Source organism: Trematomus bernacchii, unplaced genomic scaffold, assembly GCF_902827165.1.
Source record: "Trematomus bernacchii unplaced genomic scaffold, fTreBer1.1, whole genome shotgun sequence".
Taxonomy (NCBI): Eukaryota; Metazoa; Chordata; class Actinopteri; order Perciformes; family Nototheniidae; genus Trematomus; species Trematomus bernacchii.
The window spans coordinates 1,245,691-1,269,595 of NW_022987869.1; the positions used below are offsets into that span (position 1 = coordinate 1,245,691).

Below are 23,905 nucleotides of genomic sequence, written 5' to 3' on the forward strand. Positions count from 1 at the left end.
TACATTGTTCATAAATAAATTGTTGCCAATATGTCTTGATTCATCAGACTTCAATCATCCAATCCACCAAACAACACCAAACAAGAGTCAAGAGAGGCAGAGGAGATTTGTCACATTTTTCAACCCACATACTCAGCTCTGCTGCTCATCCCACAAATGTTCCTCATAAATGTGGCACCATGGTAAATAAACAGGCTTTGCAACGTTATAAGATTTACTGTCAAGAAGCATTGTTACAACAAAGAAATAATCTACCCAACACAGATTTCCATACTTTTTGTGTTACGTTTATTTAAGTCGGGAACATCCACACGAATGGATTCAGCTCGGTCAAATCTACGCCTCAGGTTTCATTTGGATTGTTTGCAGATCATCAAGAGACCGAGCACTCACAACAGGTCACACTGTTAGTTCAATGGAAATGCAAAAAAATCTTTAAAAACAGTAGAGAAGATTACCATAAGATTCAAAAACTCTCAAGATTATAAAAGGCATAATATCTTACTGTTTTGCTAAAACACATGTAAAAGTATTAATAATATGTTTTGCTGTAATCATTAGATACCAAATAAATGTAAAACTTTAAAATGGCTAAACTACACTACATGATCAAAGTGCTTATATGGTTAAGGTTTAATATTCAAGGCATGAATTATTAGCAAAGTGAACTAAGTGCTACGTAAAAATGTTTTATTTGATTTTGTTCTTATTCTCCTCCTCCCAAAGCCTTTCTAGCAGGCATACTGCTGTTTTATGACCTTTTAAGTGTCACACTATTATTTCCTGTTCATGACAACAATCTAAAAGAAGCAACTCTGGAAACCAAATATTGTAAAATACAGACACAGATTATTTTTCTTGAATTTGAAGAGGATCTTAGAGCCAGTGTTTCCCCCCGGTTCCTCTGCAGTTGCAATGCATTATGGTTATTGCAGATTTTGTCTGGAGGCTGATGGATCTAAAATGAAACCATATTTATAAAGCTGGTACAACAACAACTCTTCAGTCTGTTACTGCCATCGTTCAGTCGTTTTTTGTTGAAATTGGGAATGTTCAAGCCGATGCTCTGGGGCGTTTGAGATGCAGCCATGTCTGCTGTGACCCACACAGTCCTGAGGCGGGGGTGGACACCTCGAATCAGGCTGGCGGTGTTTGTGATCAGTCTTCCCCTCTGCACTCAGTCCAAATGTTTCTCAGCGCACAGGATCTGACAGTACATCAGCATGGAGAACACCAGGGCCAGGATCTGAGAGAGGAGAGTTCAAACCTGTTATAGATCCCGTTCACTGAGGTCACTAACAGACAAGACGTGTTGTCCCCACGGCAACTCTAACAACATGACAGTGGGATAAAGTGAAGCCAAATCACAGGCTACTGCCGTTCTGCATTTTTCTGTTTTGAGAATCAGTTTCCTGTAAATAAAATCTACAATTTTTGTTTAACCCTGGAATGAAGAGGATTTGGGGGTCTTTTCCAGCTCTGAGTCTTTAAAGATGTGGAGGGGAAAAGAGCTCACACAGGTTTATGGGTCTTCACCGACACATTCTACATTGTATAGTTTGCCATATTTAAATGATGTTAAACATGTAACAAAATCTTCCTTCAAAACGTGGCAATGTGTAATGTTGCTATTTATTTATTAACAAAGCAAACTCTGCAGAATCTGAGCTGTGCTGTGACTGGAGTATTTCCCATTTCTTTAGCATAGATATAGAGATCAAGAATAAACATGTGTACTCATTATAAGTACCTGCACAACACCGATACACACTCCAAACACCAGGACGGAGGGAATGTTATCCAGCAGCCACTGCCGGGCCTTCTGGTAGCACGGCTGCAACGAGAGACCGGAAACACAAGAAATATAATAAGATTAATAAAGAAGAGGTATAGAGACAAATTAAAAATAATAATTACAACTAATCTTAAAAATCATAAAACCTCACTGTGAGACTCTATGTGTTTGACAGTCCGGTAGCTGTACATGGAGAGCACAGATAGTAATGCTCATAGAGTTCCATAACAGACACATACAAAATGACAGAAAACACACTGGGGTAGACCGCCTCAGACGCTGAAGTACAGAGATAAGAAGTTCAGATAAGTATAACAACTATTCTCTGGCCTTCATTCCTTTAACCAAACATTGTAGACTGTGTTGGACGTGGTACAGCTGTAACTTCTGTAAACACAGCAACAATGCTTAACTCCTTTGGAAGATAAAACATACACGATCAACAGTAAAAAGTTGGTGCCTCAACGTTGACCTTCTTAAAATAACCTGGAGTTGTGACTGCTCGTGTTCTCGGATGAGTCATTATCCCGGCAATTTGTCAATGAGAACAATCCTATCAAAACCAAACAACAGCCAAAACTATGAACACAGACACAAAGTATAGGAAACTGCTTTGAACTGCTTGTAACGGTGGGGTCAATGATGGAATATAGAGTCATAATAAGAGTAACAAACACACCGCTCCTCTGTCCTGCAGCGTACAACACATTTCCTCTTTCTGGTTGTCTCAAACTGAATGTGGATTTCTTCCAGATGCGTGACGGTGTCTGAAATGTTCCCTCATGAAGAATGCAAGGATCATATTGAGAAGTTTTGTGTTTTAAAAAAAATAATCAACCTGCACTTCTGTAAAGCCAAAATCAACATCATGGCTGTAGGGGCAAAACATTTTAAATGTGCATGAGCCACTTTGTCTCTGTCCCTTTGTCCTTGCTGCTTATCTGCTGGTTCTGTGTTTTGTTGAACATTTAACTTTGAAGAGTTCATACAGAACATTTGGAAGATTTTTACGAAACAAAATCGTATTGTGTTTTATTTGTGTACACATTAAGATAGAAATAAGAACCTAAGCGTCATAAATGGTTAAGGAGCCACTCTGAGCTGCTGATGCTCATATGACAGAATACATCATTACTACAGCATCATACTCTTAAACCAACCACTACCAGTGTTTCATTTGAATCGATAATTACGGCTGTAACTACGGTTCTATGAGTCCCGGATGACCGCCAGAGGCGGTGCTTTAGCACTGGATATATCCATCGCACGCATGCGCAGTTCGAGTACCTAATAACAACAAAGTCACCTGTGACCCACGTGACGACGGCTACATAGGCCGGCGTCATTAGCAGATCGGCTCCCAGAATCTTCTCGCGAGCACACAAGAATTCTGAGTGACAGGAAACTCTGGCGGTCATCCGGGACTCATAGAACCGTAGTTACAGCCGTAACTATCGTTCTATTTCGTCCCTACTGACCGCCAGAGGCGGTGCTTTAGCACTGGATGACCTATACCAACCATGTCATGAAGAATCCAAGCCCTTACTGGAAGCAGCGGAGCTCGGCCAAAGGACCACGGCCAAAGAATGGGGAGTGGCGACATTAACCCGATAAAAAGTGGAGAATGTGCCAGAAGACGCCCACGACGCCGCGGCGCAGATGGTCTCCAAGGGCACCACTCTCAGGGAAGCCCAAGATGTTGAGATGCTCCTTGTAGAGTGGCGTCTCAGCCCTGATGGCAGGGGGGTGGCCACTGGCCCCGTAGGCATGTGGGATGGTATCGACAACCCAGTGGGGCAGCCGCTGGTTAGAGGGCACAACCTCCTTTAGTGCCGCCATGGCAAAATCAAGAGCTGCTCCGACTGCCGTATACAGGCAGTAGCCTCGATATACGCCCTTTGGGCACCCACAGGGCAAAGCAACTTCGACGTGCCGTTCTCCTGAATGTCAAAGCGTGCCAGCTGGGCAGGCTGATTGAAGTGGGTTTGTGGAAGCACACATGTGGATGCCACATTTGCCCAAAGGGCAACACCTGAGAGTCCCACCTCGGGCATGTATCGTTTATGGAGAGGACATGCAACTCCCCAACTCGCTTCCCTGAGGCTATGGCAAGCAGAAATGCTGCCTTCGTGGGCAGCCACCTAAGCCCCATCTGGGACAGGGGCTCGAAGGGAGGAGATGATAGGGCATCCGGCAGCAGGGGCAGGTCCCAAGCCGGAGCCCTCGGGGTGCTAGGGGGACGCTGCCGTAAAGCCCCTCTTCAGGAAGAGGGACACCGACCTGAGGCACCCCGCCGTGGCGCCGTCGACCCGAACATGTCGGGCACAAATAGCAGCCACATAAACTCTGAGTGGAGTGAGAACGTCCACTATCTAGAAGGGACTGCTGTCTGGGCAACAGTGTACATGCTGTCCCAAGGAACAAGCACATGCTTGCCCCCCAGTTGGGGTAGAAAGTGCGTGAGTGCAAGCTGCACAGCCCGAAGCTCTAGCACGTTGACATGGCGTGCACCCTCCTGGGCAGACCACTGACCCTGAACAGTCCTGCCCTGCCGCATTGCACCCCACCCTGATAGACATGCACCTATGGTGACGGTCTCCTGGCGGGATGGGATGGCGCCCATGGGCACGCCCATCAGGAGATAGGCCCTGCCCCTCCAGCGTGACAGAGAGTGGAGGCAACGCTGCAACACCCTGACTTTCCTGTGCCTGTGCCACTTGGCGTCCAAGTGAAGGCTGTTCAGCCACATCTGCATGGGGCGCAACGACAGCGTGCCTAAGGGCCCAACGGCCGAGGCAGCTGTCAGTCTGCCCAAGGGCCGGAGGAACTGAATATAAGGCACCATCTTGCCCGGCCCACTTGGAAGTAGGCATCCCTCAAGTCCACGGTTGCGAACCACTCCCCCTGTGCATCTGCTGTAGTCAGCATATGGAATGGCAGCACCTTCAGGAATCTGTTGATTCCTCTGAGGTTTAAGATCAGGCGAAATCCGCCGACTTTCTTGCTCACGAGAAAGTACGCTGAGTAGAACCCCCTGGGCTAAGCAGAGGGTCTACTGGCTCGATTGCGTCCTTGGCCAGAAGGACGGACAACTCTTGGGCCAGAGCTAGGGCCTCTGCCGGATCGCTGACGACTGTCATTTTGGCCCGGCCGAAGGCTAGGGGCCGGAACTGCGGTTCGTACCCCTGGGTTAAGGTGAAAACCACCCAAGGGCCGGAAGTACAGACAGCCCAGTAACTGAGCTGCTGTTGGGAAAGCAGCCGACGACCGGCCCCGAGAGTCTCGGGGCCTAACCCCCCGGCCTCCGGAGCCCCTGGGGGGCGCCGGGAAGGCTCTGAGGCACGAGGCTGCCTAGAAGGCCGGCGGCCGGGGGCACGAAAGCCCCCGGGAGGCGGATGAGTGGGCCGCTGGGACCTGCGCAGACCACCACTGTAAGCTGGTAGCTGAGTGCGGCTGCCGGAGGGGCCCCTGGGCCTGCTGGGAGTGGGCACAGGCCTATGAAGACCCGAGAGCTGCTGCCTGGTCTGCCTAGCTTGGGCAGCACGCTCCAGTGCCTACAGGGCAGCTGCCCCAAACAGCTCCCCTGGCTCGACTGGCACACTACGGAGGACATGTCTCCGACAGTGGTGACTGAGCAGGCCAAACCTGGTGGCGAGTCTGCACCAATAAGGGCAAAACTCGTCCCAATTCCCTAGACATTAGGGCAAAGGCTTACAGTGATGCATCACTGAGGCCCAGCAAAGAAGGCTCAGCCGGAGCCTGCTGCAGAGAGGTAGAGACAGCCAGCATCAGATGGGAGAGGGAGTTCCCGTGCCGCTGTGTCGTAGGCCTTACAGAGCAGCTCGTTTGTGACCCTGCACTGAGGCCGAGGGCACCTGGCATCAGGAGCCAGAATCGGGGAGGCGATGGCAGGCACAATGGATGGCAAGCGACCCAGCCCCACCCTCGCCAGATCCTGCATGGCAGCAGAGTGGGAGAGGGCCCTGGTGTCTCTCCAGCATGCATGGAGCTCCCTCAGGTACTCCTCTGAAGGAGGAACAGCTGCTCCATGACGGCAGCTAACCGATCCACCTTAGAGGACAGCCTGTTTCTAGTCCTCTACCTGGGGGGTGAACCCATAGCCATCACTCCATCAAGTCGCCGGGAACGGCCAGACTGAGCTGGAGGAAGTTGTGACGAGGAGAGGTGCAACCTCTGCGACTCTAGCCACTCTGAGCGCCCGAGGCATGAAGCTACGGCTCATGCAGGCGCTTTGCGTGAGACCCTCCCTCAAATGCTCAAGGCCAAAGCAGAGGAGGGCAGCGGTCATGGCCGTCCTCGGGCTCAAGAGAAGCCATACAGGCGCTACATGAATGAGCCATTATGTAGGTAGCCGGATGCAGCGTAGCCGGGAGCGGGTGCGAGAACACAGCCTTCCCCAGCTACCTGCTGAACGGAAAGAGTAGAGCTATGCTCCTACTGGCCGAACACAAAGAGGGATGTAACTACACCCACGTTACCGGCAGAGGGAGCGGGAGCGAGAGCACTGCCTTCACCTAGCTGGATTAAATAAAGAAGTTTAACAGGACAGCTTAGCCGGGCGGCTGCTGCTAGAATCAAGCAACACGTATACCAGGAGCGGGGGCGAAAAACACTGCCTTCACTGGATGAGTTCATAACGAATGCCAGGTGCAGCGTACCCGGGAGCGGGTGCGAGAACACAGCCTTCACCGGCTACTTGCTGAACGGAAAGAGTAGAGTAATGCTCCTACTCGCCGAACACAGAGAGGGATGTGAATGACCTACACCCACGTTACTAGCAGAGGGAGCGGGAGCAAGAGCACTGCCTTCACCTAGCTGGATTAAATAAAGAAGCTTAACGGGGCAGCTTAGCCAGGCGGCTGCTGCTAAGAATCAAGCAGCACATCTACCAGGAGCGGGGGCGAAAAACACTGCCTTCACTGGATGAGTTAAATAAAGAAGCTTTAACAAAACATGCAAGATGTTAGCCAGAGCTGCCAACACTCACGCATTGAGCGTGAGAGTCACGCAATTAACCCATATCTTACGCACTCACGCCACACTTGCCTTTCCTCACGCTAAGTTTTCGTACAAAATAAATGTATATAAAAATAAAGTGAAGGAACAGCAAACCGAGCCGTCTACGAAATGAGACAGTCTTCTGGCTTAGTTCAGTAAAGTTGGAACGATATTGGGAGATTCTGATTTCACGGATCAATAACTCATGAACAAAACGTTATTCAGACACAAATGACGTCTCCTAAGTACCGTGGTAAGGTTGACAAAGAACTACAATCACATTTTGATAAAAAAAAAAACAATATGCGCCGTCCTCCGAGCTGGACACATTACATTGGTCTCTATCCGCAGCCGGAGAAGAAACGAGTGCTCAGGGACCGTCTGCAAAGTGCAACTCCGAAAAAAGAGAATACAATAATATTCACTATTATACAGCTTATTACTACCAAACTCACCACACACATCAATAGTCTCCTGTGTGTCATACTACAGCAAGGAGTTTGGAAGAATATGCTTTTGAATAATTTTGGGGAATATTTATAATGTAAAATCTTCAAATATGGCATCATCTTAAATAACTTTACTATTATACAGTATATTTCTACCAAACTCACTATTTGCATTGTTGTTGTTAGCATCTGGTTAGCTAGCTGCGCTAACAGATATTAGAAGCTGTTTCTAAAACAAGGAGAGGGAGAGCTCTGTCCTGTCAGACTGAGAGATATAACTACAGCTCAGTGAGGTAAGGGACTCTTGAGTGTTTAGATTAGTGTTTAGTTAACTTTAGTCTAGTTATCTCAGTGGGTCTCAAACGGTTTGGTCACCATTTATGAGAATAAATGAAAAACAGTTATGAAATACTATATGACAGTAAAACAAGAATACAGTTTAAAAGGTGAGTGATTTGTAAAATATCCATAAAGAAAAAGAAAATCTGTTTAAAGTTCTGTTTCATATGGGTGTTGAGAGATGTATCCTTAAATTCATTTTGCTCTCAAAATGCACCAGATTGATTCATTTAACTTCAATATTTAAAAAAATATGAGCATGCCCCCGGACCCCCCTAGAGGAGGTGAGGACCACCCCCACTTATAAAATAGCACTTTACCTCTGCTTACACCTATATGCCATTTTATATGCTGTGAGCTGATTATCGAGCCTTCATTGTAAGAGTCGCGGGTACACTGTGTATGTGCGTACTCCACTGTAGCGCCCGGTACAATAATGGGAAACCCTAGTTTGTACTTGTTCAATACATTTGTAACACTGTACACATGGACGTTTCTTTTTTCGGTTCACCAAAAAAAAAAGATCTCACTCCAAGCTGAACTCAAATGTTGGCAGCCCTGTGTTAGCCAAGCGGCTGCTGCTAACAATCAAAACAATACGTTACCGGGAGCGGGAGCGAGAGCACTGCCTTCACCAGCTGAGTTAAATAATGAAGCTTAACAGTACATGCAAGCTGTTAGCCAAGCGGCTGCTGCTAACAATCAAGCGAGATCAAGTCAAATAAATAACACAAATGTTTAAGACCAGATAACTAGCTTCCAAAGAAGAGAACAGCACAGAGCCGTGGTTACAGTAGTAACTATGGCCAGTGCTTACACGGCATAGAACCGTAGTTACAGTAGTAAAATATGACCAGTACTTACACAGCATATAACCGCAGTTACAGTAGTAACTATGGCCAGTACTTACACGGCTTAGAACCGTAGCTACAAAAGTAACCGTGGCCGGTGCTTAAAAGTGTCAGCCAAACGGCTGCACACTAGATAATATAATATTGGGAGGATGAAATCCTCTTTAATGGCCACACATGCAGAGCACACAGCACACACAGTGACGATTGTTTTCCGCATCTACCCATCCTAGTTATAAGAGCCATCTTTCCACCTTTAAGCTCTTTTCTGCTCTTTGGTTTTAGCGCCTGGCCGACGCGCTCACACATCACTCAGAGATATATTGTTCGTTTTTGGTACATTTATTTCCATGTTCGTTCTCTTCAAACACAAATGAAGGTATCTTACCAGACGATATTGAAACAGTTTTCTTCACTTAAATAAACAAATCACATCTTCTCTGCAGTGCAATGCAGCGGTCAAAAAACCGTGTGGCTTCACAACCAAAATAGCACCCAGAGTGTAATCAGCAGGACTCTTTTAACCAGCTGAGGCAATCGCAGCACCAATCAGCCGCTCCGCCCAACCGTGGCTGCGGATCCCAATCAAATTACACCAAACAATTATACTCCATTACATACATTAAATGATTAAATAATAAAAATAATAAATCAACGTTTTGGCTCCTACATAGTGCTAGGAGTCTAGTACTAGGAGCAGTAAATACAACAATATAGCGCTACTGCAATCAAAACCATACGTTACCGGGAGCGGGAGCGAGAGCACTGCCCTCACCGGCTGAGTTAAATAATGAAGCTTAACAGTACATGCAAGGTGTTAGCCAAGCGGCTGCTGCTAACAATCAAGCGAGACCAAGTCAAAACACAAATGTTAAGACCAGATCATTAGTTTCTAAGGAATAGAACAGCCCGCATAGTAGTTACAGTAGTAACCATGGCCAGTGCTTACATGGCCTAGGACCGTAGTTACAGTAGTAACTATGGCCAGTACTTACCTTACTCTCTGCACCTAAACAAAAAACGGGCAAAATATGGCACCCTGGGCTTTCCATACTAAATTGAACGAGAGACGCAGCTAAAGCTGGGAACTAAAATGCTAATGATAGCTCGGGCACAACGCCACAAGCAGAACTTTCAAAAGAGCATAATAAGGGCAACTTTATGGGAGAGGAAGCGGGAACACTGTCGTCACCAGAAAGTCTAAGCCAAACAATAAACAAGACAGCAATCAGGACAACTTAGCTGGGAGAGGGTGCGGGGACACAACCATCACCAACAACAAGTTGACACAAACCTGTCCGTCGAGGCTCTGCACAGCGCACAGCCGGGCCACAGCTCCTGGAGGACGTGTTAACAACCCGTAGCTCCGACTGTAAGTCGCGAAGCTGCACGCAGCCTGCTGCATGCAGCCTGCTGCATGCAGAGAAATCCCTCAGATCAAACGTTCAAACCTGAACGCTTGCCTCGACGGGGAGGGATTGCTCAATGCAATCCCTCCCCGTCGAGGCAAGCACTGTAATTCTCTCCGGTTAGTCCACCAGCAGATGACAAACACCCACCTCTCCGCCTCTTCCAAGGAACGAGGGGACCGTACGGCAGAGTTTCAGTTTCTTTCGCCGGACAAGATGTCCATTCAAGTTTAAATCTTCCGGACAAAATTAGAAAAGTGCCGGTCAAAGGTCTTCTTTGTTATTTATTGAGCTTTAAAACAAATGAATAACGACTCTATATAATAAAACACGGAGCACAGAGATCTCTTTTTCTCCCCCTCTTCTGACAGCCCAGCAGCTGATCAGAGCACGTCTCCCCTCTCCTGCAGGGGGGCGTGGTCAGCAGAATCAGACCCGTAGACAGCAAACAGCACATAGAGCGAAATGAGGCATGGCTAAAATGCATGATCTGTTTGGTATTTTGAAAACAGAAATGTATAAATATACCTTATATAGGTATGGCCCTACAATATATCATTTAAATATAGCATGATAGGTCCACTTTAAATATTCTAAGAGGTAAAAGCAACAGAACATGATAAAAACACAAACATACCATCATGGAGAAGACAATTAAAGTGGACACAAATTATAGGGACAGGTTATTCAGGGGAAACAGAAGTGAGTGAAGTTACTGTAAGACCCCCCCCCCCATAAACTGCAGCTGAGCAGAGACCCACCTCAGTCCACCCGTCCACACACTGCTCTATCCCCACAGAGCAGCAGGAGGTGGGCAGCGTTCCATTTAGCACATCATACCAGTCTGTTTTGTCGGTGACTCCACAGCATTTGAACTGCGAGAGGAGAGAGTAGGGTCAGAATATCAAAATATACCTCTCAACCACATAGCTCATATTAACATATTGTCAGTACTCAGGTGACATCCCTTCTCTACAATCCCAATTATTTCACTGGTAAGTTAAACATCCAGCAGGTCCAGGCTACACACAGTCAGAGCTGTGATCACCACATCACAGCGGACAGCCTGTGGAAATGTGACCAAAGGGAGCTTCCTCACACATGTATTGTTTAAATACACATGTTATATACATCTAGAGTCACTACAGTGAGCTTGCAGTGAAAAGGAGCTGAAGGCAGACGCCTGCTCTTATTTTAAAATGTACTCCTGCACTGTGTTAGAAGCATAGTTCTCCCTTAAGGCTGGGCGCTGTGACAGATTCTCCAGTGACATCAGTCAATGTTGTATGCAGCCTGTCCTATAGTCTCGCAACATGAGAAGTCATGAGTGTCTGCTTTACTCACCATTTTCTGGACATTATCCCAGGATTTCTTCAGTCCAGGCTCTGATTTATAAATCATCATACCTTCTTTCAGTTCATCTTGTGCTTTGGAATCCAGCTTACAAGAAGAGAGAAGAAAGAAAGACACACAGTTATTCATCTAAAAAGATCTATACTAGAAAATGAGGCCCTAAACTTCTCGTGAAAAAAATGTGTATCTAGTGTCTCTACTTTAAAGAGTCCTCTCCTGCTGATGTTCAGGTGTAAATCAGTATGTAGTGTCTCTACTTTAAAGAGTCCTCTCCTGCTGATGTTCAGGTGTATATCAGTATGTAGTGTCTCTACTTTAAAGAGTCCTCTCCTGCTGATGTTCAGGTGTAAATCAGTATGTAGTGTCTCTACTTTAAAGAGTCCTCTCCTGCTGATGTTCAGGTGTATATCAGTATGTTGTGTCTCTACTTTAAAGAGTCCTCTCCTGCTGATGTTCAGGTGTATATCAGTATGTAGTGTCTCTACTTTAAAGAGTCCTCTCCTGCTGATGTTCAGGTGTATATCAGTATGTAGTGTCTCTACTTTAAAGAGTCCTCTCCTGCTGATGTTCAGGTGTATATCAGTATGTAGTGTCTCTACTTTAAAGAGTCCTCTCCTGCTGATGTTCAGGTGTATATCAGTATGTAGTGTCTCTACTTTAAAGAGTCCTCTCCTGCTGATGTTCAGGTGTATATCAGTATGTAGTGTCTCTACTTTAAAGAGTCCTCTCCTGCTGATGTTCAGGTGTATATCAGTATGTTGTGTCTCTACTTTAAAGAGTCCTCTCCTGCTGATGTTCAGGTGTATATCAGTATGTAGTGTCTCTACTTTAAAGAGTCCTCTCCTGCTGATGTTCAGGTGTATATCAGTATGTAGTGTCTCTACTTTAAAGAGTCCTCTCCTGCTGATGTTCAGGTGTATATCAGTATGTAGTGTCTCTACTTTAAAGAGTCCTCTCCTGCTGATGTTCAGGTGTATATCAGTATGTAGTGTCTCTACTTTAAAGAGTCCTCTCCTGCTGATGTTCAGGTGTAAATCAGTATGTAGTGTCTCTACTTTAAAGAGTCCTCTCCTGCTGATGTTCAGGTGTATATCAGTATGTTGTGTCTCTACTTTAAAGAGTCCTCTCCTGCTGATGTTCAGGTGTATATCAGTATATAGTGTCTCTACTTTAAAGAGTCCTCTCCTGCTGATGTTCAGGTGTATATCAGTATGTAGTGTCTCTACTTTAAAGAGTCCTCTCCTGCTGATGTTCAGGTGTATATCAGTATGTAGTGTCTCTACTTTAAAGAGTCCTCTCCTGCTGATGTTCAGGTGTATATCAGTATGTAGTGTCTCTACTTTAAAGAGTCCTCTCCTGCTGATGTTCAGGTGTAAATCAGTATGTAGTGTCTCTACTTTAAAGAGTCCTCTCCTGCTGATGTTCAGGTGTATATCAGTATGTAGTGTCTCTACTTTAAAGAGTCCTCTCCTGCTGATGTTCAGGTGTAAATCAGTATGTAGTGTCTCTACTTTAAAGAGTCCTCTCCTGCTGATGTTCAGGTGTATATCAGTATGTAGTGTCTCTACTTTAAAGAGTCCTCTCCTGCTGATGTTCAGGTGTATATCAGTATGTAGTGTCTCTACTTTAAAGAGTCCTCTCCTGCTGATGTTCAGGTGTAAATCAGTATGTAGTGTCTCTACTTTAAAGAGTCCTCTCCTGCTGATGTTCAGGTGTATATCAGTATGTAGTGTCTCTACTTTAAAGAGTCCTCTCCTGCTGATGTTCAGGTGTAAATCAGTATGTAGTGTCTCTACTTTAAAGAGTCCTCTCCTGCTGATGTTCAGGTGTATATCAGTATGTAGTGTCTCTACTTTAAAGAGTCCTCTCCTGCTGATGTTCAGGTGTATATCAGTATGTAGTGTCTCTACTTTAAAGAGTCCTCTCCTGCTGATGTTCAGGTGTATATCAGTATGTAGTGTCTCTACTTTAAAGAGTCCTCTCCTGCTGATGTTCAGGTGTATATCAGTATGTAGTGTCTCTACTTTAAAGAGTCCTCTCCTGCTGATGTTCAGGTGTATATCAGTATGTAGTGTCTCTACTTTAAAGAGTCCTCTCCTGCTGATGTTCAGGTGTATATCAGTATGTAGTGTCTCTACTTTAAAGAGTCCTCTCCTGCTGATGTTCAGGTGTATATCAGTATGTAGTGTCTCTACTTTAAAGAGTCCTCTCCTGCTGATGTTCAGGTGCATATCAGTATGTAGTGTCTCTACTTTAAAGAGTCCTCTCCTGCTGATGTTCAGGTGTATATCAGTACGTAGTGTCTCTACTTTAAAGAGTCCTCTCCTGCTGATGTTCAGGTGTATATCAGTATGTAGTGTCTCTACTTTAAAGAGTCCTCTCCTGCTGATGTTCAGGTGTATATCAGTATGTTGTGTCTCTACTTTAAAGAGTCCTCTCCTGCTGATGTTCAGGTGTATATCAGTATGTAGTGTCTCTACTTTAAAGAGTCCTCTCCTGCTGATGTTCAGGTGTATATTAGTATGTAGTGTCTCTACTTTAAAGAGTCCTCTCCTGCTGATGTTCAGGTGTATATCAGTATGTAGTGTCTCTACTTTAAAGAGTCCTCTCCTGCTGATGTTCAGGTGTATATCAGTATGTAGTGTCTCTACTTTAAAGAGTCCTCTCCTGCTGATGTTCAGGTGTAAATCAGTATGTAGTGTCTCTACTTTAAAGAGTCCTCTCCTGCTGATGTTCAGGTGTATATCAGTATGTAGTGTCTCTACTTTAAAGAGTCCTCTCCTGCTGATGTTCAGGTGTATATCAGTATGTAGTGTCTCTACTTTAAAGAGTCCTCTCCTGCTGATGTTCAGGTGTATATCAGTATGTAGTGTCTCTACTTTAAAGAGTCCTCTCCTGCTGATGTTCAGGTGTATATCAGTAGTGTCTCTACTTTAAAGAGTCCTCTCCTGCTGATGTTCAGGTGTATATCAGTATGTAGTGTCTCTACTTTAAAGAGTCCTCTCCTGCTGATGTTCAGGTGTATATCAGTATGTAGTGTCTCTACTTTAAAGAGTCCTCTCCTGCTGATGTTCAGGTGTATATCAGTATGTAGTGTCTCTACTTTAAAGAGTCCTCTCCTGCTGATGTTCAGGTGTAAATCAGTATGTAGTGTCTCTACTTTAAAGAGTCCTCTCCTGCTGATGTTCAGGTGTATATCAGTATGTAGTGTCTCTACTTTAAAGAGTCCTCTCCTGCTGATGTTCAGGTGTATATCAGTATGTAGTGTCTCTACTTTAAAGAGTCCTCTCCTGCTGATGTTCAGGTGTATATCAGTATGTAGTGTCTCTACTTTAAAGAGTCCTCTCCTGCTGATGTTCAGGTGTATATCAGTAGTGTCTCTACTTTAAAGAGTCCTCTCCTGCTGATGTTCAGGTGTATATCAGTATGTAGTGTCTCTACTTTAAAGAGTCCTCTCCTGCTGATGTTCAGGTGTATATCAGTATGTAGTGTCTTTACTGTGACATGTGCTGCAGCACCTCTTGTCACCCTCTGTCTGAAACCAGCATTTGTGTGTTAAATGTAAAAGTGGAGCTTACCTTGTCGTGGAAGATGTGAATAACCAAGGCCAGGGTCACCTCTGTCAGGACCAGGAGCAGGAGGATCACAAAGAACTGCAGAGAGGAGAGGAGAGGAGAGGAGAGGAGAGGAGAGGAGAGGGAGAGGAGAGGGGAGAGGAGAGGGGAGAGGAGAGAGGAGAGAGGAGAGAGGAGAGGAGAGAGGAGAGGAGAGGAGAGGAGAGGAGAGGAGAGGAGAGGAGAGGAGAGGAGAGAGGAGAGGAGGAGAGGAGAGAGGAGAGGAGCAGAGAGGAGAGGAGAGTAGAGAGGAGGAGAGGAGAGGAGAGGAGAGGAGAGGAGAGGAGAGGAGAGGAGAGGAGGCTTTAGAGCTGCAGATTATCCCTACTGCTGATATTGAATTGAGATCACTTTATCACATATCATTCAGTATCTCCCTGCACCCCCTCCTGTGGCCCCCTCCTGTGGCCCCTCACCATGAACAGCAGGCAGCGCTGCTCCTTCAGGGCCCCCAGACATCCCAGGAAGCCCGTCACCATGGTGATGCCGCCGGCGACCAGCAGCAGGTTGGCAGCAGAGAGGGAGGGGAAGGAGAGGGGGAGGGAGGAGAACTCTGCCTGGGTGAAGGACAGCCACACTCCAATGCCAAACAGCCCGCAGCCTCCAAGCTTCACAACACATGGAAATGCAGATTAACCACAATGCATTGCTCCAAACCTGGGATATCCCACATTGTGAGTGACATAATGGAGTGACTGTGACTGTGTGTGACAGTCAGTGTTAAACAGAAGCACTGTGGACAGAGCACTGTGGACACAGTGGACACAGTGGACACAGTGGACAGAGCACAGTGGACACAGTGGACACAGTGGACACAGTGGACAGAGCACAGTGGACACAGTGGACACAGTGGACAGAGTGGACACAGTGGACAGAGCACTGTGGACACAGTGGACACAGTGGACACAGTGGACAGAGCACAGTGGACACAGTGGACACAGTGGACACAGTGGACACAGTGGACAGAGCACAGTGGACACAGTGGACAGAGCACAGTGGACACAGTGGACAGAGCACAGTGGACACAGTGGACACAGTGGACACAGTGGACAGAGCACAGTGGACACAGTGGACACAGTGGACAGAGTGGACACAGTGGACAGAGCACTGTGGACACAGTGGACACAGTGGACACAGTGGACAGAGCACAGTGGACACAGTGGACACAGTGGACACAGTGGACACAGTGGACAGAGCACAGTGGACACAGTGGACAGAGCACAGTGGACACAGTGGACAGAGCACAGTGGACACAGTGGACACAGTGGACACAGTGGACACAGTGGACAGAGCACAGTGGACACAGTGGACAGAGCACAGTGGACACAGTGGACAGAGCACAGTGGACACAGTGGACACAGTGGACACAGTGGACAGAGCACAGTGGACAGAGCACAGTGGACACAGTGGACACAGTGGACAGAGAGGACACAGTGGACAGAGAGGACACAGTGGACAGAGTGGACACAGTGGACACAGTGGACAGAGAGGACACAGTGGACACAGTGGACAGAGAGGACAGAGAGGACACAGTGGACAGAGAGGACACAGTGGACAGAGTGGACACAGTGGACACAGTGGACAGAGAGGACACAGTGGACACAGTGGACACAGTGGACAGAGAGGACAGAGAGGACACAGTGGACAGAGAGGACAGAGAGGACACAGTGGACAGAGAGGACACAGTGGACAGAGTGGACACAGTGGACACAGTGGACACAGTGGACACAGTGGACAGAGAGGACACAGTGGACACAGTGGACAGAGAGGACAGAGAGGACACAGTGGACAGAGAGGACACAGTGGACACAGTGGACAGAGAGGACAGAGAGGACACAGTGGACAGAGAGGACACAGTGGACAGAGCACATACTGACCCAGAAGATGAGGTTAAACACAAACATCAGATACTTGACGCAGCACAAACAGCTCCGAGACACTGACATCCTGCAGGAGACACAAGAGACAGAGCAGAGTTACAACAACATGTCCACAGCCTGCTGCTGTGCTCTCAGGTTACCAGGGTTACATCATGAGGAATGAGCAACACTGTGTGTGGTTATATTGTGTTTCTAATGAGAGAGTTGGTGTTCAATAAACATTGTGTTAAGGTACAATTCTGAAAGGCTCTTTAACCCAATCATGAATGATGGAGGTGTGTGATGATATGTGTGTTGGGATTGATCTGTTAACTGTTCATCTAAATGACAAGGGGCTCCTCTGAGTCTCCTCAAACACGTCTCACACCCAATACCCTGATAAAGACAGAACTGTATAAAGATATATCAAATAGTTACTGCCAAGCTTGTTGGGTAATTAAGGTTGATGTGAGAAGTGGAGATTCTGACTTGTGTTCACCTTCTTCAGAAGAACAAGTACTCAGATCTTGTACTTGAGTAAAAGTAGAAGTACCAGAGTGTAGGAATACTCTGTTACAGTAAAAGTCCTGCATTCAAAATATTACTCAAGTAAAAGTAGAAAAGTATTCTCATCAAAATATACTTAAAGTAGCGACAGTAAAAGTAGTCATTGTGCAGATTGGTCCATTTCAGAATAATATATATGATATGTTTTATAATGATTGATCATGAAAGTGTTCTCAAAGCTGGTAAAGGTGCAGCTAGTTTGAATGACTTTGTATACTGCAGGGTAGCTAGTGGATTTACTCCAGGTGGAACTACAGTCTGATTTAACACTTGATTATATTTCACATCATTCATCCACATCTGTGAAGTAACTAAAGGTATTACATACATGTAGTGGAGTAAAAGTACACCATTTACCTCTGACTTGTACTGGAGTAGAAGTACAGAGTAGCATAAAATGGAAATACTCAAGTTAAGTAAAATTACATTACTTTACATTATATTTCATTTAGCTGAGGCTTTTATCCAAAGCGACTTACAGTGCAATAAGTGCATTCGACCAGGAAGATACAAACTTGAAGAAAACAGAATCATATAAGTACATTAGGTTTCATAGAGCTAAAACATTTCAAGTGCTACTCAACTGGCTTTAGATAAGCCAGTCAGTCGAAAGAGATGAGCTTTCAGTCTGCGCCGGAAGATGTGTAGGCTTTCTGCTGCATTCATTTGTGTTGACTGTTTACCCCAGTAATTGTGTTTTGTTTGCCCCTCTTTAGTTGCTGAGATGGTGGTGGTGTCCACCCCCCCCCCCCCCCCCCCCCCCCCTTTTTTTTTGTGTGTCGTGCTGTGCTCCCCCTGATTTTGGTGTTCCTTTGTGTGTGTGAGTGAGTAGTGATCACGGGTGCCTTAATTGACTTTGATCCCTCTCACCCCTCGTCACCTCCACCCACTGGTAAACCTCAGCATATCCCTCTCACCCCTCGTCACCTCCACCCACTGGTAAGCCTCAGCATATCCCTCTCACCCCTCGTCACCTCCACCCACTGGTAAGCCTCAGCATCCCTGAATTAAGATGTCCCCTTTATTTTCAGTGTGCATGTTGTTCTTAATGTGTTTTTAATGATATTTTAATACATACAAATAAAACATTTGATGAATTGGAACCACGTCTCCTGCCCCTCAGTATTACGAACCCGAGTGCCTCATTGGTACTTTGAATAATTATGTCCTTGGGTGCAATTCCCAAGGTGGCGTTGTCTGGCTTTTGGTTAAATAGGATTTCAAACAAACACTCCCACGTGCCGCCACATTTACAAGGGCTTTGTATTCGCTTCTGTATTGTTAACCAAGTTTTGAAAAAATAATCTTCAGTAACTTTATTTAAAACACTGTGAATGTGCATGTGTGTTCATGTGTTTGTGTGTTTGTGGGTATGTGACCATGTTCACAGTGAAAATCTGATTAGTTTGTCACTAAGTGGCCCTCACTACTGACCCCAAACAGGAAGTCAGACTGCTAACAGGAAGGAAGCTCCCTCCTCTCCTCAGCAGACCTAATAATACAGCGCAAGGCATTTCCCATGACTGCAGCACTCTCTCACAGAGAACCACGCTCCGCAGTCAGGCCGTGTGTGAGGCTCACAAAGTCTACAGGTCTGTGCTGTGGAGGACGTCCTTTCTGGTTCCTGTGCCTCAGACTTTTTACTTACATATATATATATTTGTTTGCTTTATTCTCATATTGTGCAACTGTCACCAACCTAACGGATGTTGATTGAACAGGCTGGTCTGTTTCCAGTGGGAATCAGACCTGTCAGAAACGCTTAATTTGTACTCATGCATTATTATACTGTGTGTGTAGATTTGGCAGCCTAATGTGAAATCTACAAATATTTACAAATGTCAATCAAAATGACTTTACCTGAAGATGAGTCTTAATACTTTACAATCCTGTCTGTGTCTCACTCCTCCTGGTTTGGTCTGTAACTCCTTCTCTTTTCCTCTCTCCTCTGCATGTGTCTGTGAACCAGCGAGGGTTTCCTTCTTCTCTTCCTCTGGATTGTTCTTAACTGGCAGGTTGTGATCTCCAGCTTTTCCCGATGAAAAGTCTTCTACACAACTTTAAATCATTTTTCTGTCTGAAAAAGTCTATTTTGTGAACAGATCTGCGTCTCTGCCCTGTCTTTCCCTCTCTTCCACCTTCATTATTTCCAGATGTGTGTGTCGCTGCCCGCCCCCCCTTTGTGTTCCTCCCCTTCCTGTTTCTGCTCTTGGTACCTCCTCCATCTCCAGCCTCTAAACCTCAGCTTGTCTAACTTAGCCAATTCTTTTCCTCTATGTTCAGGAAATAGGACTCTATGTCCCGCTTCCTCTGTCCTCTGTGATGCTCTCTTCTTTACAGGCTCACTGACACAGCTGCACACACACTTCCTCTCTGAACAAATGTTACAAATACTTCACAATACTGGTGACCATTTCTAAAGCAAAGGGTTGTATTTAGAGATTTACATTTGTCAAACTAGCCACTGCTGTATATTGTGAATGAATATCAACTTGCATACATTAGAGCATTTGTTCCTTTTTAGATGGTTGTAAAATAATGTATACATCTCAGAATGGCAGCCATCTCATTGGTCAGTTGCAGCTTAAGTGTTTTCAAAACGGTTATTAAGTTATATAACATGTTGTTATGTAACATTTTTACACCGTAGTATTTACTGTTTGGTCCATCTGACTAGAATGGTAGGGATTTCAGTTGGAGGAGGCACAGACATACAGAGCTGTATCACTCCACCTACCAAAGCACACAAAGAATCTCGGTAAAAAGAAGATGGTTCTAGTTCTAACACATTTACAGGAGCCTACATCTCAGATTTGCAATTTTAGATGCAAGTTTAGTTATGGTATGGAGGTGATGTGCAACTGACTATACTGAGTCCAGGCAGCCAAACGTGGATTTGCGGTTGCCATTTTTCTTCTCACATGGTGCATTCAAGTTTACTCAAATGAACAACAGGCACACTTTTTAGCAAAATGATAAGCATAAGCTATATCACTTTGCATGAAGTAGCCTAGCAGCTGGCATACTTATGGTGGTTATGCTTTGCACAAAATGTAATGAAATGACTTTGGCACAAGGTAGCTTATTCATCATCACTTTTTATTTCATTATGTCAAATACAGGATTTCATGTAAGAGCAACTGGAAACTAGAGAATGAAGTAGCTGTACAATATTTACACAATCAAAACAACAAAATTGCTCTGCAAGAATATCCTCTGAGAGGGCAAATAATGAGAAATATCCATCAACAACAAACAGATAAAATGACTAACATTAAACACTTACATTATGCTTTTGGATCATTTCACTTCACACTTTCTTCAAGAAAGTCGTGCTTTATATTTTTTTCATTCATCGTCTTTTCAGGCATTAAATCCCTCCATGTCTTTAGAAGAACAAACAGTAAGAACACAGCTTAGTTTTGAGTACATTTCTTCCATCAAGGGCTTTGTCACTGAGGCAGGGAGAAACAGGAGACTATCATATAGTCCTTGAACCCTCACTGTCTCACCCAATCCTGGAGAAGCTAAGCGCTGCAGGCGGGCCGCTTTATATATATCCCTTTAAACATTTAAAAAAAATTATAACAGCAACTAATCCCATTTTTGGATGGTCATTTTGGAAATGTACTTGTATAAATAATACAAATGATAGTTGTTAATACATACTTACAGACCGCCTATGGGTCAGTATTCTGTTTAGACAAATGATCTTGTGGTCCCTTTTTTGACTTTGGAGAAAAATCCATCATAGTCACTTAGTTCCCTACCATCCATTTCAATATGTTTAAATACATAAAGAGGTACTTTAAAATGGACTCAATAATAAAAGAAACACTTGTCCACACAAGTGAACCTCCCAGGAACAAACCCACAGTGGCTGTTCTCGCTCCACCAGCATACGGCAGGTGCGTGTGTGAGTTGGGTGCCGGGCCGAGGTCCTTTCCCTCTCAGGCCTTTGCACTGAGGCTCATCAGGTCCACGAAGGAGGAGAAGAGGCGGTCCAGCCAGCCCTGGTTAGCCATGCACTGCTGCACCACCTCCTCCTGCCCCGGGTCCTCAGCAGCCTGCTGCACGCTGTCCGTCTGCACAGCAACACACAGGAGGTCACACACACAGACACACACACACACACACACACACACACACACACACACACACACACACACACACACACACACACACACACACACACACACACACACACACACACACACACACACACACACACACACACACACACACACACAGGTCACACACACACAGGTCACACACACACAGGTCACACACACACACATAGGTCACACCGCCCGGCTTCCCTGTTCCTGGAGTGGAACTTATAATTTGTGTGAACAATAAACCTTTTATTTTCCATCCAACACTTCTCCTTCCGTTCCTTTTTAACTGTTCGTAAGCTTTGGTGCTCACAAAGGCTTTTTGTGGCCCAAATATAGAAATAAATAAGTCTCTTTCGGCCCCTCTAGCCTACCTGACCTGGTCCCCTATGTCCAGGCGGTTCAGATTATAATAAGCCCTCATCAGATCTCTTACTGACATCCTGTCTGCTCCCCCTTGGTGTTGGTTAAGATGGATTCAACAGGACGATCAGTCTGATGATGTGATGCATCATAATCACCACACTACGCTTTCTGAGCTGAAAGCTTCCAAATGTTGTCACCCTCCAGTTCATCCACTCACACACATTCACACACATTCACACACATTCACACACATTCACACACATTCACACACATTCACACACATTCACACACATTCACACACATTCACACACATTCATACACATTCACACACATTCACACACATTCACACACATTCACACACATTCACACACATTCACACACATTCACACACATTCACACACATTCATACACATTCACACACATTCACACACATTCACACACATTCATACACATTCACACACATTCACACACATTCACACACATTCACACACATTCACACACATTCACACACATTCACATACACATTCATACACATTCACACACATTCACACACAACACATTCACACACACACATTCACACACATTCATACACATTCACACACATTCTCACACATTCACACACATTCACACACATTCTCACACATATTCACACACATTCATACACATTCACACACATTCACACACATATTCACACACATTCATTCACACACATTCACACACATATTCACACACATTCATACACATTCACACACATTCATTCACACACATTCATACACATTCACACACATTCACACACATTCTCACACATTCACACACACATTCACACACATTCATACACATTCACACACATTCATTCACACACATTCACACACATTCACACACATTCACACACATATTCACACACATTCATACACATTCACACACATTCATTCACACACATTCTCACACATATTCACACACATTCATACACATTCACACACATTCATTCACACACATTCACACACATTCACACACATTCTCACACATATTCACACACATTCATACACATTCACACACATTCATTCACACACATTCACACACATTCTCACACATTCATACACATTCACACACATTCATACACATTCACACACATTCATTCACACACATTCACACACATTCACACACATTCACACACATTCATACACATTCACACACATTCATACACATTCACACACATTCACACACATTCATCACACACACTCATTCACACACATTCATTCACACACACATTCACACACATTCATACACATTCCCACACATTCACACACATTCACACACATTCATACACATCCACACACATTCACACACATTCATACACATTCACACACATTCTCACACATTCACACACACATTCACACACATTCATACACATTCACACACATTCATTCACACACATTCACACACATTCACACACATTCACACACATTCATACACATTCACACACATTCATACACATTCACACACATTCACACACATTCATTCACACACATTCATTCACACACATTCACACACATTCATACACATTCCCACACATTCACACACATTCACACACATTCATACACATCCACACACATTCACACACATTCATACACATTCACACACATTCACACACATTCACACACATTCACACACATTCACACACATTCACACACATTCACACACATTCACACACATTCACACATATTCACACACATTCATACACATTCACACACATTCTCACACACATTCACACACATTCACACACATTCATACACATTCACACACATTCATTCACACACATTCACACACATTCATACACATTCACACACATTCACACACATTCACACACATTCACACATTCATTCACACACATTCACACACATTCACACATATTCACACACATTCACACACATTCACACACATTCACACACATTCATTCACACACATTCACACACATTCACACACATTCACACATATTCACACACATTCACACACATTCACACACATTCATACACATTCACACACATTCTCACACATTCACACACATTCATACACATTCACACACATTCATTCACACACATTCACACACATTCACACACATTCTCACACACATTCATACACATTCACACACATTCACACACATTCACACAT

At 44.9% G+C, this 23,905-nt stretch overlaps 2 protein-coding genes across 2 annotated transcripts in view; both read right to left on the reverse strand.

Moving 5' to 3' along the window:
* Positions 1–201: 201 nt before the first annotated feature.
* tspan4b (tetraspanin 4b) lies at positions 202–19,416 on the reverse strand. The gene is made up of 8 exons (XM_034113780.1): positions 19,116–19,416; positions 16,707–16,776; positions 15,246–15,437; positions 14,794–14,868; positions 11,207–11,302; positions 10,624–10,737; positions 1,751–1,834; positions 202–1,246 (listed from the first exon to the last, which is right to left on the reverse strand). Exons 2-8 carry the CDS (start codon positions 16,773–16,775, stop codon positions 1,178–1,180), a joined length of 699 nt encoding a protein of 232 aa, XP_033969671.1. The 5' UTR covers position 16,776; positions 19,116–19,416; the 3' UTR covers positions 202–1,177.
* Positions 19,417–20,597: 1,181 nt separating this feature from the next.
* The window catches only part of prr12b (proline rich 12b), a 71,302-nt gene continuing 67,994 nt past the window's right edge, over positions 20,598–23,905 (reverse strand). The window contains 1 exon segment of the mRNA XM_034113799.1: positions 20,598–21,340. Within this exon segment, the coding sequence (XP_033969690.1) occupies positions 21,206–21,340 (135 nt within the window). The 3' untranslated portion in view covers positions 20,598–21,205.